General features: G+C 43.9%; 1 protein-coding gene across 2 annotated transcripts in view; it reads left to right on the top strand.

The window, feature by feature from the left end:
• The window catches only part of PDCD1LG2 (programmed cell death 1 ligand 2), a 57,124-nt gene that overhangs the window by 17,827 nt on the left and 24,861 nt on the right, over positions 1-14,436 (top strand). For both annotated transcript variants that reach the window (XR_006601952.1, XM_004766170.3), the window contains exons 3-4: positions 4,750-5,055; positions 14,056-14,322. Coding sequence is in view for 1 of the 2 variants with exons in the window: in XM_004766170.3 (XP_004766227.2) it covers positions 4,750-5,055; positions 14,056-14,322 (573 nt within the window). In the remaining variant the exon portion in view is untranslated. The remainder of the gene's footprint in view (positions 1-4,749; positions 5,056-14,055; positions 14,323-14,436) is intronic.

The following is a 14,436-nucleotide window of genomic DNA, read 5'->3' as shown; positions in this document are numbered from 1 at the left end:
GAAGCTTCCAAGGAAATCTTTAAAAAAATAATGGATGCTGGCCTCACAAAAGGATTAGAATTTATATTTAAAGAATCCAAGGTGGGGTCTGGTATTTTTTTAAAAAGCCTCCCGAGTGATTCCAATAATGGCCACAGTTGAGGCACCCTGCTTAGTGACTGTGATGTGCATCCAGGCTTGAGAAACATGTCTTCATGCAGTTGTTTGCAACTGTAATTTTATTGCCTCTGTAATTTACATCAAGTAAGAATAATTTAGGATCTTAAAAGTATATTGCATTTCCTGAACTCCTCATTTTTATGGGGTAATCAAGCTCTCAGCTTTGCACATCTTAGAAGCTTTAATTGAGAAAAATTACACCAAATAACAATTAGTCCTCTAGTTTTCTGAGCTACTCAGATATTTGATTCGGGTTTGCTAATTACTCTTTCCTCTTACGAACATTAGCTGAAAAATATCACCTGCCTAAGAGGTAACATGCTTTATACCTACAACCCCTACACACACTCTGCACAAAGCAGAGGAGAAAAGAAGCAAGCAGAAAATGGACTTTTGTCAAAGGCCCAGAGTGTAAAGAGGGGAGTTCTGCTGTCTGCTGTGGGGAGTTCCAGAGGAAGTTACTTCTCTCTCTCTCTCATGAGAAGAAAGCCTAAGTGCGGTAGATAAATTTGCTAAATAAATTCAATAGAGGCAACACCCAAGGTCCTCCGACACATATATCAGACTTAGCAACTGAACTTACTTGCAAATCCCATGCTTCCTGCTGTATCATGTGTGGAAAAAAAATAAAAATTCCTGAACCTGGCACACGGAAGACGGTTGCTGATGTACCAGATGGATGAGTAAATATTCCTCTGCAGGCCAGAGTGGATTGGGTAGCAGGTAGCTCTGTCTTGGTTAAAAGAGGACTTAGTAACTCAACGTTTGGCGACGACCCCCATCAGAAAGGGATCTACCCTTAAGAGGTCCTTTTAGAGACACCCAGAGTGAGAGTTACTACGAGTGGGTGTCATGAAATGGAATCATGCAGGAAGTTCGGAAGCACAAATCTCTGTTCACGTGTGTCATCTCACAGTCTTCCCAATCTGTCCAGGCAAATGCGGGTGTGATCAGCAGTGTTTGACCGAGAAGCACTCATGTTCTAGATCTGCCTCAGCCCCAGCCTGCTGGCAGATGTGAATTCTTTCCTGTACTGCAAATCTGTCAGAAAGGCGTGTTAATGTTCCAGTCATGGTGAAAACAGGGCTTGCAAAATGTAAACTCGCCCAGTTGTTCTTGAGAAAGCTCAAGTTTGGGCGTCACTACCAAGTGTGCTGTGTGATGATTAAGAATGCCAGCCAGCTTGTGCCCCAGGGGCAAGTTGCAGTTTGATGAGAGGAAGACAGAAGTGGTCAGGCTCATCCTCTCTTACTTCTCCCTCTTGCTGCCATTTGCCAAACTCTTAAGTGGGAGGAACTATGTGCCAGGCGCTGAAGACACCAAAACAAACAGCCTGGTCACTACCTTCAAAGTCTTGCAGCATTGTAGGAGGAGAAACTCAGGTCAGAAGAGAATTGCAGTGTGAACCATTTAAGCAATAGGAAACCCAAAATTTACTAGTACCTTATTTATTTATTTTAAGGTTTTATTTATTCACTTGACAGACAGAGATCACAACTAGGCAGAGAGGCAGGCAGAGAGAGAAGAGAAAGCAGGCTCCCCGCTGAGCAGAGAACCCGATGTGGGACTCGATCCCAGGACCCTGGGATCATGACCTGAGCCAAAGGCAGAGGCTTTAACCCACTGAGCCACCCAGGAACCCTTTACTAGTACTTTAAAATCTATTGCCCAGTAGGTTCCTGGGTGGCTTAGTCAGTTAAGCATCTGCCTTTGGCTCAGGTCGTGATCCCAGGGTCCTGGGATGGAGCCCTGCAATGTGACGTCTCCCTCTCCTCTGCCCCTCCCCCTCAAACTGTGCTCTTTCAAATAAATAAATAAAATCTTTCAAGAAAAAAATCTATTGCCCAGGATGGTCAGGGAATGGGCTGTCCTGGTTAATAAAATATCACAGTTAATGAAGAATGGCCCTCGGAGCACCTGGATGACTCAGGGGGTTAAGCCTCTGCCTTCAGCTTAAGTCATGATCTCAGGGTCCTGGGATCAAGGCCCACATCAGACTCTCTGCTCAGCAGGGAGCCTGCTTCCCCCTCTCTCTGCCTGCCTCTCTGCCTACTTGCGATCTGTCTCTGTCAAATAAATAAATAAAATCCTTAAAAAAAAAGAATGGCCCTTGTTAGGTCCATTATTAAACGAAATGAGACTGAGACAAAGTGAAAGTTATTTAAAGCTTTATTTTATGATAAGTATTAGAAGTCAGACTGATTGGTCAGGGGAACGAGACTGAGACAAGGTGAAAGTTATACAAAGTTCTATTTTATGTCAAGCATTAGAAGTCAGACTGACCGGCCAGGGCCATCTCTGAAGAGAGCGACCACCCCCAGCTTACAGGCTCAAGAATTAACTAACTGACCGGTCAGGGCCGCCTCCGAAGAGGGTGACCCTCTCCATCTTACAGATTACCTTTTATAGAGCAAAAGTCTGGCCACACATAGGTGGCCAATGAGATTGTAGTCATGGTAGGTCACACTAGGTGGCCAATTGAATTATAATTTACCCTATAGTAGCTGTTTGACCCAACCTATTACTCTGGTCAGAATGGGTGCTCAAGGTTGGCGCCCAAACTGTGGGGTTTACATTCTTTGGTGGTTAGGGAAAAAGCATGTGCGTTTTTTACTGATTGGATGTCTCCACCCAGCCCGACTCGTCCTTGTATTCTGGGCTCTGTTACCAAGAACTGGCCGACCTGGCCTTGTATTCTGGGCTCTGTTATTAGGACTGGATGACCATATTTTACTGGTTCCCCAGACTTGCTTCTAAGTAAGTTCCTCTGGGGGAAGGGAGCAGGGTCAGTTTAAGTTTTATTGCACAAACAAGAAAATGGCTTTTAACCAAGATGGAGTTGCTCTGGCTAAATAGGTCCTTGCAGCCCTGTGTTACATGTACAGATTACCACTTTCCCAAGAATTTTAACAGGGTACAAAAGACAGGAACCAGTGTTTGCTGACCACCTATCCCCTGCCAAAATAAGGCACTGCATATGTGCCATTTTGTCTAATATTCACCACAGTACTTAGATGCAGATATTAACCTTACACATTTATAGATAAGGAGAGACTCACAGAGCTAAATGACATATTCAAGATCAAAGAGCTCATAATCTCACCCCAGTCGCTCTGTCACTAGACCCCATGCTCTTACTGTACTGCTTTTTGTAATAGTAACATCTTGAATAGCATATGCTTAGAAGCCACAAATATTTGTTGAATGGACGTCTTGACTAATTAAATGAATGAATGAAGCAAGCTGTCCTGAATATAATTTGATCTAGTCTTTTGTCATCGTTCAGAAATTACGTTAAGATCTTGCCACACCTCTGTGTAATGAATATCCATTCGCTAATGATGGAGGTGACATAACCTTGTGCAGTTTCCCACAGTGTCTTCATGCACACACTACCTTCATTAGTTTTACTTTGCTTTACCACTCTTCATGCCGTTGTTTTTATAGAATTCCTTTAAATCAACTCAGCTTTTATTCTTTGAGAACAACGGAAAACAAGGACCACTGTTACTGGTAAACAGAGGATATAAGCAAAAATAAATGTGATGAAAGCAGTGTTATTAAATTCTACCCCGATACCTACAGTATCTGCCTGGGAGCTTTCTCTTTTATTAAAGGGAGAAATAGCCGTTATTGGAGGTATGAGAATCTAGTTGCAAATTATATGTTACTTGAAGGGTTGAAACAGGATTAAAGAGGAAATAAATTCCTCTCTGAATAACTCAGTTCCCTTTAGGCCTTAATTCGACCTTAAATATAATTATTTTGCATGCTTCATATTTGCCTCCTATTTTGGGACATACTGTTGCAGTAACTATAGAATTTTAGCGAAACAACTAATTGGCTCCCAATTTTAACTTCACTAACTGTGTGTCCTGGCGTGAACCTCTTTGAGCCAGTTTCCTCAACTGTAAAGCAGTAATAGTAATACATATTTCATGGTTGTATTTTCAGGATTAAATGATATAGTTATAGAAGCCTAGCACGGTGCCGGGTGCATAGTAGGTCTACACTAAATATTAGTTCTATTCTTCCTTTCTCCTTACTGACAGAAAAGAAGAACCTTGTCCAGTGGGCGGATGTGACACGGTGGTTAAGGGCACACCTGGGTCTGATCCAGGCTACTTCCCTGTGCCTCAGTTTCATTTTCTAACAAGACGATGGCTCTACTTTGCTGGCTTTCTGGGAAAACTCAATGAGATTGTGTGTTGGCAGAGGACTAACCCCTAGTAAGAACTCAACAGATGATAATTATGATTACTCCCAGTCACGAGAGGAGGTCGTCTTTGGCAGGGTTGATATAATCTGATCCATACAGAGAAAATGAGCCCGGGTAAGAGGCAAGAAGACAATAATCAGCCACACAGGTGGGGCGTGTTGAGAGGCGAGAAGTAGCTCAAAACAGTGGGTCAAGAGCTCCACTCTTGCCCAGACAGGACAGGGCACTGGAGAGGAAGGAGCCTGAAGGACGGCCCAGTTCGTGACAGGTGTCTCCCGCACCAGGGGGTGGGATGGGCGCCTCAGCTCCCACTCTGTCCAGAACTGAGTTGTGAAGGCAAACAGTGGGAGAACACCTTGTTTTTTGTTCAGCTTTATTTACAGTGACAGCCCCTAAGGAACTGTACACAGTGGACTATGGGAGCAATGTGACCCTGGAGTGTCACTTTGACACTGGAGGTCCTGTGGAACTCAGAAACTTAAAGGCCAGTTTGCAGAAGATGGAAAACTATACATCCTTGCAGAGTGAAAGAGCCAGCTTGCTGGAAGAGCAGCTGCCCCTGGGGAAGGCCTCCTTCCACATCCCTCGAGTGCAGCTGACGGACGCGGGCCAGTACCGCTGCCTCATCATCTACGGCCTCGCCTGGGACTACAAGTACCTGACTCTGAAAGTCAAAGGTGAGTCGTTTCCAGGGCGGGAATCTGTGGAGGCATCTGCACAAGCAAAAACCAGAAGGATGGTTGCAAAGAGACGGGGCTATCTTAGAGAAAACAGAAGCACCTGCCCAGAAATATTTTCTTAAAATATATCTGAGTATAAGGTAGCTGAGGTGAGGGTACGTCAGGGTAGGAGCTGCAGGAATGATGTGGGTCTAGAGGGAAGGCAGGAAATGGGTCCCTGAAAGCCGGGAGGGTGCCTAAGATAAGCTTTGCCTGCTCACACTTCCCCCAAGGAACAACACTGGCTTGATCATTAAGCTCCTCTTTAAGAGAAACTTACTCCTCTAGTCCAGAGCATTTCGAACGATGGTTTGCTGGCCATTCGTGGAATAAAGCATCGATTTAGTGAGTAGCAACCAGGTGGGTGTCTTTCTTCAAATAAAATGAATAGATCAGAAGGCATCACATAATAGGGCTGAATGTCATTTTGTGAAACTCTTGTTTCAGAGATAAGGGGTGTGTGTGTGTGTGTGTGTGCGCACATTGGATTGTGATGTGAAATATTTTTTCTCACTGTGGGACACGGTCCCAAAAGTTTGGAGAACGCTGTTCTAGTCCAAGCTTCATGTATTACAAATGAAGCAGCCGAAGTCCAAGAAGTGAAGGGTGGTGGGCTTGGGGAGCCCAGTCAGGTCCAACGCTGTCCCACTTCCTCTAGACTGAGGGCTCTCCTCACCACAACACAAGCCAAGAACCTAAGTCTGAAGAAATCTTCAAGGTCATGTTTGCTTTGGAAAAGGCCATTTTGAGAAAGCCTTCTAACAAAAGAACAGACTCGGCTCTGTTCCTAGCTTGTGTCTTTCAGCCCACACTGACTGATCTGGGTTTTCTCTGTCCTCTCCAGTCTCACCCAGTAAGCCTCAGAGGATCTGTACTGTCTTCTGGGAAGTCCATAGACTTCGGACCCTAAAGACCATGGAGCTTGGTAGCAATGTTGTGACTTCATGATCTGGGACAAGAAGGATAAAGCGGGAGGATTAGCCATGAGGGTAAATGCTTTCACCTGTGATCCTGGGCAGGGTATTTCACCTTTACAATCACAGATTCTTCTTATTTGTAAAAGGATAGCCATAGCAGCATCTACCACAGAGGATTATTATACAAATTTAAAAAGATACTGAACCTAAGGAAGTGAGCATGGTTCTTGGCATGTGGGGAGTGTCTGGAGAGCTGGTCCAAAGACCTCCTCTGACCTCCGCTTTCAGTAAGTCATGAGGAGAGTCATTAGCCTGGATGTAATTGCCTTCTCTCTTAATTGCATTTCCCGCACCCACAACTGGGATGAACTCCAGAACTTTGAAGTTCGTCTGATCTCAATTAATGGGAGGAAAGCAGGCTCTACATTCTCACGATCCCCTAATGAATTCAGTGTCTGCCCCCCTAGCGCACTGCCTCCGTGTTTGTTAACCTCTGCTTGAATGCTATAATGCATCGTAGGGTCCCTGGGCAACCTGGGGCCAGTCCTTCCACTCCTCTCCAGCTGAGGGCTGCCCCTCCTTCCTGGGATGCCATGCTGCCAGCTTCATCACCTAGAGCAGAGAGGGTCAGCTGCAGACCAGTGTATTCCTTAAATCTTAATTATTTATTCTTTAAATCCTTGTTGCTCTTCGAACGATGGTATGTGTGGATCACAGGATTTTCTGAGGGTTCGCAGGGGCCCGGGCAATTTTAGGAAATGAGTTTCTAATTCTTCCTCTTCCCCACGTATTCTTTCCCCAAATTGAGTGTGCCTGAGAATTAGGCTTCCAGGCAAGTCTCTTGGGGTTCCCCTAAAACACTTCCTCTTTTATCATTGGCTTCTTCCATTTCATAAGAAGTGTACCTCTCACCAATGTGGTGTGTTGCCTCTGGGTGTAGAAAAACTCTTCCTTGCTAAACAAAAGACTAATCGGAAATATTGATACCGTATCAAACTGATGACTAACAAATCCTTCTGCAAAACAGGTGATACCAAATTCTGTTTTCAGCAAAGCTGGAGGAGGGCCTAGTACAGTTAAGAGCTGATGCTAAAAAATGAAGTAGGGGTTGTTGTTGTTGTTGTTGTTGTTTTGCCAAATAAATCATAAGGCTATTGAGCATGAAATGATATCTCTATAACAAAACTCCTCCCACACCCACTACTTGTTTATATGAGTAAGTTTCCTTAGTATTTCTTGTCATAAAAATGGAAAAATTGAAATAGAGCTGAGGCTAGTCTTGCCTCATTCCAACAACCATATGCATCCTTGGATACATGAACAAATTGAAAAAGAGAGCCCCACCCGTCCCCTTAAGAGATACATTTCCAGAAAACTTTTTTTTTTTTTTCAGTATTCCAAGATTCATTGTTTATGCACCACACCATGGAGGACATTAGGAGAAGGACAACTCTTATCTTTTAATCATTATCAATATTCATAATATTTTAAATTTTGATTTTAGGTGTTCTGATAATAGAAATTAGATTTCAGTGCAGAAGGAAACTGAATACTTGAAGCCTTGTGATCACAAGCAAAAAAATCAATCTCAATAGCTATACATATTTTGTTGTTGCACAGAAATATAAGGATCCCCGATACAACATGTTGAGATTGGATAGAATCCTGTAGAAAAAAAGTGGAATCGGAGCTGAAGGTCATGGAATGAAACAGTATGAAAAAGATAGTTTAAAGCTCTGACCATTACAGGAGAATTTTTTAAAAGATTTTATTTCTTTATTTGAGAGAGGGAGAGAACACACAGGGAGAGAGAGGGAGAAACAGACTCCCTGCTGAGGGAGCCTAATGTGGGACTCAATCCCAGGTCCCTGAGATCATGACCTGAGCTGAAGCAGATGCCTAACCGACTGAGCCTCCCAGGTGCCCCTACAGGAGAATTTTTTTTATTTTATTTTTTAAATTTATTTGACAGACAGAGATCACAAGTAGGCAGAGAGGCAGGCAGAGAGAGAGGAGGAAGCAGGCTCCCCGCCGAGCAGAGAGCCCGATGTGGGGCTCGATTCCAGGACGCTGCGATCGAGACCTCAGCCAAAGGCAGAGGCCCCAGCCCACTGAGCCACCCAGGCACCTACAGGAGAATTTGTATATGTATTTTCCCAAGGACAGGGAAGTGTATAAAAGATACCTCCTATGATGTCTAGACAGCATTAGGTACATATCTAAGAGGGAAATCATTGTTTTACTTAAAATATATAATGTTTATAAAATGATAAACATTATATATTTTTCCAATACCCACACTTAGAAAAAATTTTAAGAACCTACCTAATAAATATGTGAGACGGTGCATACTGTGTCACAGCCTTTAAGAGGAATGTAAGCAAAAAACAGGGAAAGTTGAAGACCAACACCTGAGAGTATCCTATCGTGATCAGGGGAGACCCAGTGCCTCAGTTAGGATCTGCTTCAATAAAACAGGACAGGAAGAAGTCTGTACTTTTTCCTTAAAATGCCTGATCTATGGCATAAACTTGAAAACAGGTTTATAGCACCTACTTCGATATCTGGGCAGTAGTTGATATTAAATATAGTGAAAAGAGAACTACTTTTTTAAAAGCACAGGAAAAACAGTATTAGGTAGAAGGGCTGGAGAGTCTAAAAGACCCAGGATCACAGGGACCTGACAGGCAGCTGTAGCGAGGAACCTGTCTGAGGGAAGGTAGGGAGCGTGGCTGCAGAGAAGAGGCCGGAGAGCCCAGGGACTGAGCCCACAAGGATCCCAGACAGACCCCGAAGTCCTGGGAACAGAAAGGCCAAACCAGCCCCCAAAGGCCTAGTAGGAAATGAGGAGGGGGATGGGAGAGCGCCAACCCCCAGAGCGGACTGAGGCTCACAGAAGTCTTTCAAATCCACAAAAAGGCCCAGGCTAGATGGGAGTTCGACTTGAGCGAGCAGAGGAAGGAGGCAACAAGGCTTCCATCTTCTCTCCCCTTGGCCTCGACCCGGAGGACGGGAGGACAAAGGACCTGGAGAGGAAACGGCCCAAGGGAAGCAGGGCAGCCTTGAAAGGGTCTGGACCTAGAGAAAGCATTGGCTTAAAGCACTCACTGATGGGGCTAAGTCTCTCCCTTTCCTCCTTTGGGGAACCAGAAAGGCAATAAGGAAAGCTGGAGTTTGACAATGACCTTCTGAATTCCGCAGTGGGCAAAAGCTCCCGGGGAGTACAAGCTGTGTAACCCGAGGGTCCTCCCCAGTCGTCCGACAGAGGAATTGGGAGCAAGCCTAAAAGATTTCCCTCAGCGATTCCTAGAAACTGCCTACATTCTGTAAGACCAAGGCGTGTGCAACTACATTTTTTCACCTTCATTACCATCCTTACGATGATAGAGCAGATAATGCCGCCTGCTGCTTATCTCTATTTCAGAGATGCCAGAGTGTGGCCAGTCGCGTAGGGATCCTTTAGTCAGAGACGACCAGGGAGACAGAGACCATTCAAACCGGCAGAAATTTCAATTTGAAAACAGAAATTCTTTTACTAGAACAGACAGAGTGACTAATCAGGGAACAGGGAGGCAAATCAGCAATAACGAGAAGCTGCTGCCTGCACTGCACTGGAGGGAGAGGAAGAGCGCAGGGCTAATGGAGCTCAGCGACCCGAGTCACGGAGACACTAGAACCACAGCAGGCCCATCCAGCGGCAGCAGGAGGAAGGAAGAGCTGTGCGGGCTGCTGGAGAGGCTCTTGGAGCATAGGGTATTGGGGGGAAACACCGTAACTTCTCCCTCCTGTTTGCCCTCCAGACTTCCCACTGTGCCTCCTGTGGGCTGTCGGGAGCCTGAGAGACACGGCCTGCAGGAGTCAGCCTTCAGGCAGTGCAGAGCAGAGCAGAACACTTGCAGGATGGATTTGAGGACAGACAGGCCCAGGATCCACACAGCACAAATCTTGTGCGTAAATTGGTAAAATGTGAGATGAATGGTGGTGTAATTGACCACAACTGTAGCAGACTCAACAGCTGGGAGGTGTTGACTCAAAGCTGACAAAGGGTGATAGATGCTCTTGGATCAACCAGGAGACAGTCTGCAGGAGCCCACAGAGTTGTTATAGCCAACAAAGCTGTACCTGGATCATTCATTTAATAACATTTATGACTTTAGGCTGCATGAAAACCCCAATGTGGGCCTAAAATGTGCTCAACACATGGAAGTAGTCATCCTGTGCTTCATACTGCTTAGGTAAAATCTGGAATATAGATCATGTTACATTGGAAAACAAAGTGAATCCAAAGACTGGTATGTGGAACTGGGTCTAAAAACTGTCCTGTGAGATATGTTTGAAGAAAGTAGGCATGTTTTACCCAGAAGGGAAAGACTATATGGAATCTTGCCACTTACCTTCAAATACCCAAAGGATCATATTCAGCAGCTAATGATCATTGCTAATATTAATTGAATTTTTACTATGCTCTAGGCACTAGCTCATTCAATCACCCTAACACCTCTGTTAAGGATAGTTATTATCATACCTGGTTATAAAGGAGAAACTTGAGGGCTTTAAAGGTCACATAACCAGCCATTGGCTCAAGCCTAATCTAACCACGTTCTTAACTACTATGTAGCTCATACATTGACTTAGTAAACCAGACAGTTATCAAGGGGTTGAAGCTGCCAAGAGGCAAAGTTTGACTTGGGAGAAGAATGATCTTTCCAGTGAAAGTTTAACTTTCTTATTGTCCAATCATGGTAATGGCTGCTCCTAGCAAGAGGAGTTTCCATTTATAGATGCATTTAGCTAAAAGTTAGTTATCTAGCAGCTAACTGATATCAGAAAAGATAATCTTTTTTAAAAAAGGAAGAAAAAAGAAAAGATAATCTTTATTTTATTTATTGTTTTTTAATTATTTGTTTGTTTATTCCTTTTATCTGTATTAAAGATAAAAAGGGACATTTCATCAGGATAAAGAAGTCAATATGAGAGGGAGATGTAACAGTCCTCAATGTGTCTATGTCTAACAACATAACTTCAGAACATATAACACACACAAAAATTCTCTAAAAGCAGAATTAGATCCATAATCTTTTGGAGATTTCAACTCCTCTCTATTACAACAGGTGAAGTAAACAAAAAAGAAAATAGAAGAATTGTGTAAACATAGGCATCTTGGCCTATTGACACGTGTGAAACTTATACCCAACAAGAGCCGAGTAGGAAGTTGGACTCGTTTGAATTGTAAGATCACTTTTAGCTCTGAAATTCTAAAATTTACTCATCTTTTCCTAAGAATAGCCCCCTTGATGCAGCTTCCCCATTGTGTGTGGCTGATAGTGATGCCTTTCCCCCACTTCCCGAACTGCACAAGGCTGTGGAGGCGTCTTTAATATTGTATGCATGCCGGTTGTGAGTGCCCATCCCTTTTCCCAACCTTGCTGGTTCTTCTAGTTGAACATCTCTCTCATCTTCTCCATCATTTGTATATCCCAGGTTACAGACTCAGCCTCCCTTCTGATTCTTGACCCTCCTACAGATGAAATCACCTCTCAACATGGCCCCCCAAGAGCAACTTCTTGTTCTGAGCTCCCCTGCAGGAATGGGCCAGACCTTCATATGCAACACATTGCATCCATTTGTTCTCCTCCATCCCTCCCCCAAAGACCCCAGCACTTACAGAAATCACCTGCACTGTAATAGGATAAATGATCGTAAGAGGACATCAAGCCAAGTGGAAATAGTATAGATAAATAAAATGAAAGATAAGCGAGTCCTCAAAATTCATGCTTCAGATACTGTTAAATTGCCAGAGGTAGATAAAAATTGGCTTAAAGGAGACTGGTAAGTCTAACCAGTTCAAGTTCTCAGTAGGCTGCTTCAAACCTGATTCTCCTCATGTTCTACTAGTCCCGTGTGCCCCTAAGTCCCCGCCCTTCCTGTGTCTGTTGCTCCATCCCCAAACATTTTGCTATTACATAGACAGTCATCCTCTTATGATGATTCAGAATAATGTAGCCATGAAGGGCATGGGTTCAAGTCCCCCACCCCACCCCAGATTCCAGCTGTTTCCCTGTTTATAAAATAGGACAATGAATTTTACCTAACTCCTCGGGTCCTTACAGTTTAAATGAGGTAATGTATGTTAAAGAGATAGAATCAGATTTCAGAGCCACTCACCTCTGTTCCTCTCTAAGCTATACATACAAGAATCAATAACCAAATGGGAAATGAACTCCATTTTTTAAATTCATAACCGGATAAGCACATGATTTTCTCCTTTCCCCTCTCCCAACTTCAGGGCTTCTTTGGTGGTCTACACTGGAGAACAAAGTGAATCCAAATACTCTTTTTTCTTGCACCCTCATCTTAGCTTAGAGTTCAGGTTTGCAGAAGACCCTGAAGTTACTCATTTATCCAGCATCATGGGTGAGAAAGTTCACCTCACCCACCCAGTTACAAGCAGAAGGTGGAAAACCATGAGTAGGGAAGATACCAGAGGTTTTTGAGCTAGGCCAGCCAGTGCGCCCAGTTGAGTAGCTTTCCCACATGGAGGCAAGAACTTAAGAGAGGGCTGCGGGGGACGCCTGGGTGGCTCAGTTGGTTAAGCAGCTGCCTTCGGCTCAGGTCATGATCCCAGCGTCCTGGGATCGAGTCCCACATCAGGCTCCTTGCTCAGCAGAGAGCCTGCTTCTCCCTCTACCTCTGCCTGCCATTCTGTCTGCCTGTGCTCTCTCTCTTCCCCTCTCTCTCTCTCTGATAAATAAATTTAAAAAAAAAAAAAGTAAAAAAAAAGAGAGAGAGGGCTGCGGGTTGTGAACTGCGCTTCAAGACTCAGTCACCCAGTCCAGAGAACTGTGACCCACTGAGCATCTTTGACCATAACTAATCAAGTTAGCAACTCCTAACACAGGGACACAAAGGGGCAAAAATTGTGAAGAGGGGCCTGAACATTCCTTTCCCCTCTGCAGGATGTAAAATCACAGGGCACAAAGTTGAGCACCTAGAAAACCCTTAGTACCTCACTGTTAACGTGATTTTAAGTTAAAATCACTTTTCACAAAGGGTGTGCTCATTTCTACTCCTCCCAACAATTTAAGAAAAAAAATAGTTTTGTCACCCTTGTGCCATATATGCGATAAAAATTTGCATCAAAATTCTGTTTCTTAAATATTTCCTACCTAATGAAAGCTAGTATGCATTTCTTCTTCCCTTCACTGAAAAATCAACAGGTTACTTCCCGTATTCCTTGGTATTTGCATGTGTTATTAATATTTGTTTTAGGCTATCATCTGAAATAATTGGACAATTTGTCCCTGTGCCTTCAATGTCACTTGTATTCATTTTAGATCTGTTTCCTAGAGGGCAGGGAGCAATGTTTGATTAATTCACTCAGCATGTACCACAAGTGTGTGCGGCTCACTGTGTGTGTGTGTGTGTGTGTGTGTGTGTGTGTGTGTGTGTTTTGGACAGGAGAAGCAAGTAACAGATATAGTCCATTCTTGACTACTTATAGACAGACTCTAGGTCTTTGTTTTTTCTCCTCCTAATCTCACAGAGAAGAAAGGAAAGAGGGAAGTGGGAAGAGAATTTTCTCCTATAGAAGCAGCAACAAATAAACCAAGAATATGGGGGTGATCAAGGGATTTTATTTATCCCCTCTCTTTTCTCCAGTCCTCAGCCGTGAGATAATTTGGAATAATACAGGAAGCCACAGAGTGTGGTGGGATAAAGTACTGTTGAGATGTGCAATCAGACTTCCGGTGTGCAAGCATCGACTCTCCCAGTTATTAGCCCCGTGACTCTGGGAAAAATACTCAATCTCACTTCAGTTACTTCCAACAAAAATTGGGACTATCAACGATGCCATTTTTGTTATAAGAATTATATCATTCAGTGTAAATGGGGTGCTATTTGAGGCAAAGAAATGTGTAAAATAAGTATCGATACTTAGTATCGATAATGATAATTTTATTCATTTCGCATGTTACCAAGTCCAAAGCCGTCTCGGAACCAGAAAAGAAAGATTATTTCTTTTTCTTCTTTTATTATCCAGCTTCCTACAAGGAAATAAACACTTATTTACTTAGGATCCCGGGGGTAGATGAGGTAGAGCTCACCTGCCAGGCCGAAGGTTATCCGTTGGCAGAAGTATACTGGGAAAACGTCAGCGTTCCTGCCAACACCAGCCACATCAAGACCGCTGATGGCCTCTACCAGGTCACCAGCATTCTGCGCCTCAAGCTGCACCCCGGCAGGAACGTCAGCTGTGTGTTCTGGAACGCTAACATGGACGAACGTACCTCAGCCGTCATTGAATATGGTGAGAGTGATAAGAGTGGCTCCCCCCTTCCTAACTCCCTCGGTCAGGGCTTAGGCAGGAAAGAGATGGCACACTCAGAATGAGTCATTTGAGGACAGAGGGATGAAAGACCTA

The sequence above is a fragment of the Mustela putorius genome, unplaced genomic scaffold, assembly GCF_011764305.1.
Source record: "Mustela putorius furo isolate JIRA1106 unplaced genomic scaffold, ASM1176430v1.1 tig00003854_pilon_pilon_pilon, whole genome shotgun sequence".
Taxonomy (NCBI): Eukaryota; Metazoa; Chordata; class Mammalia; order Carnivora; family Mustelidae; genus Mustela; species Mustela putorius.
This window is presented reverse-complemented; position numbering and strand designations above follow the sequence as displayed.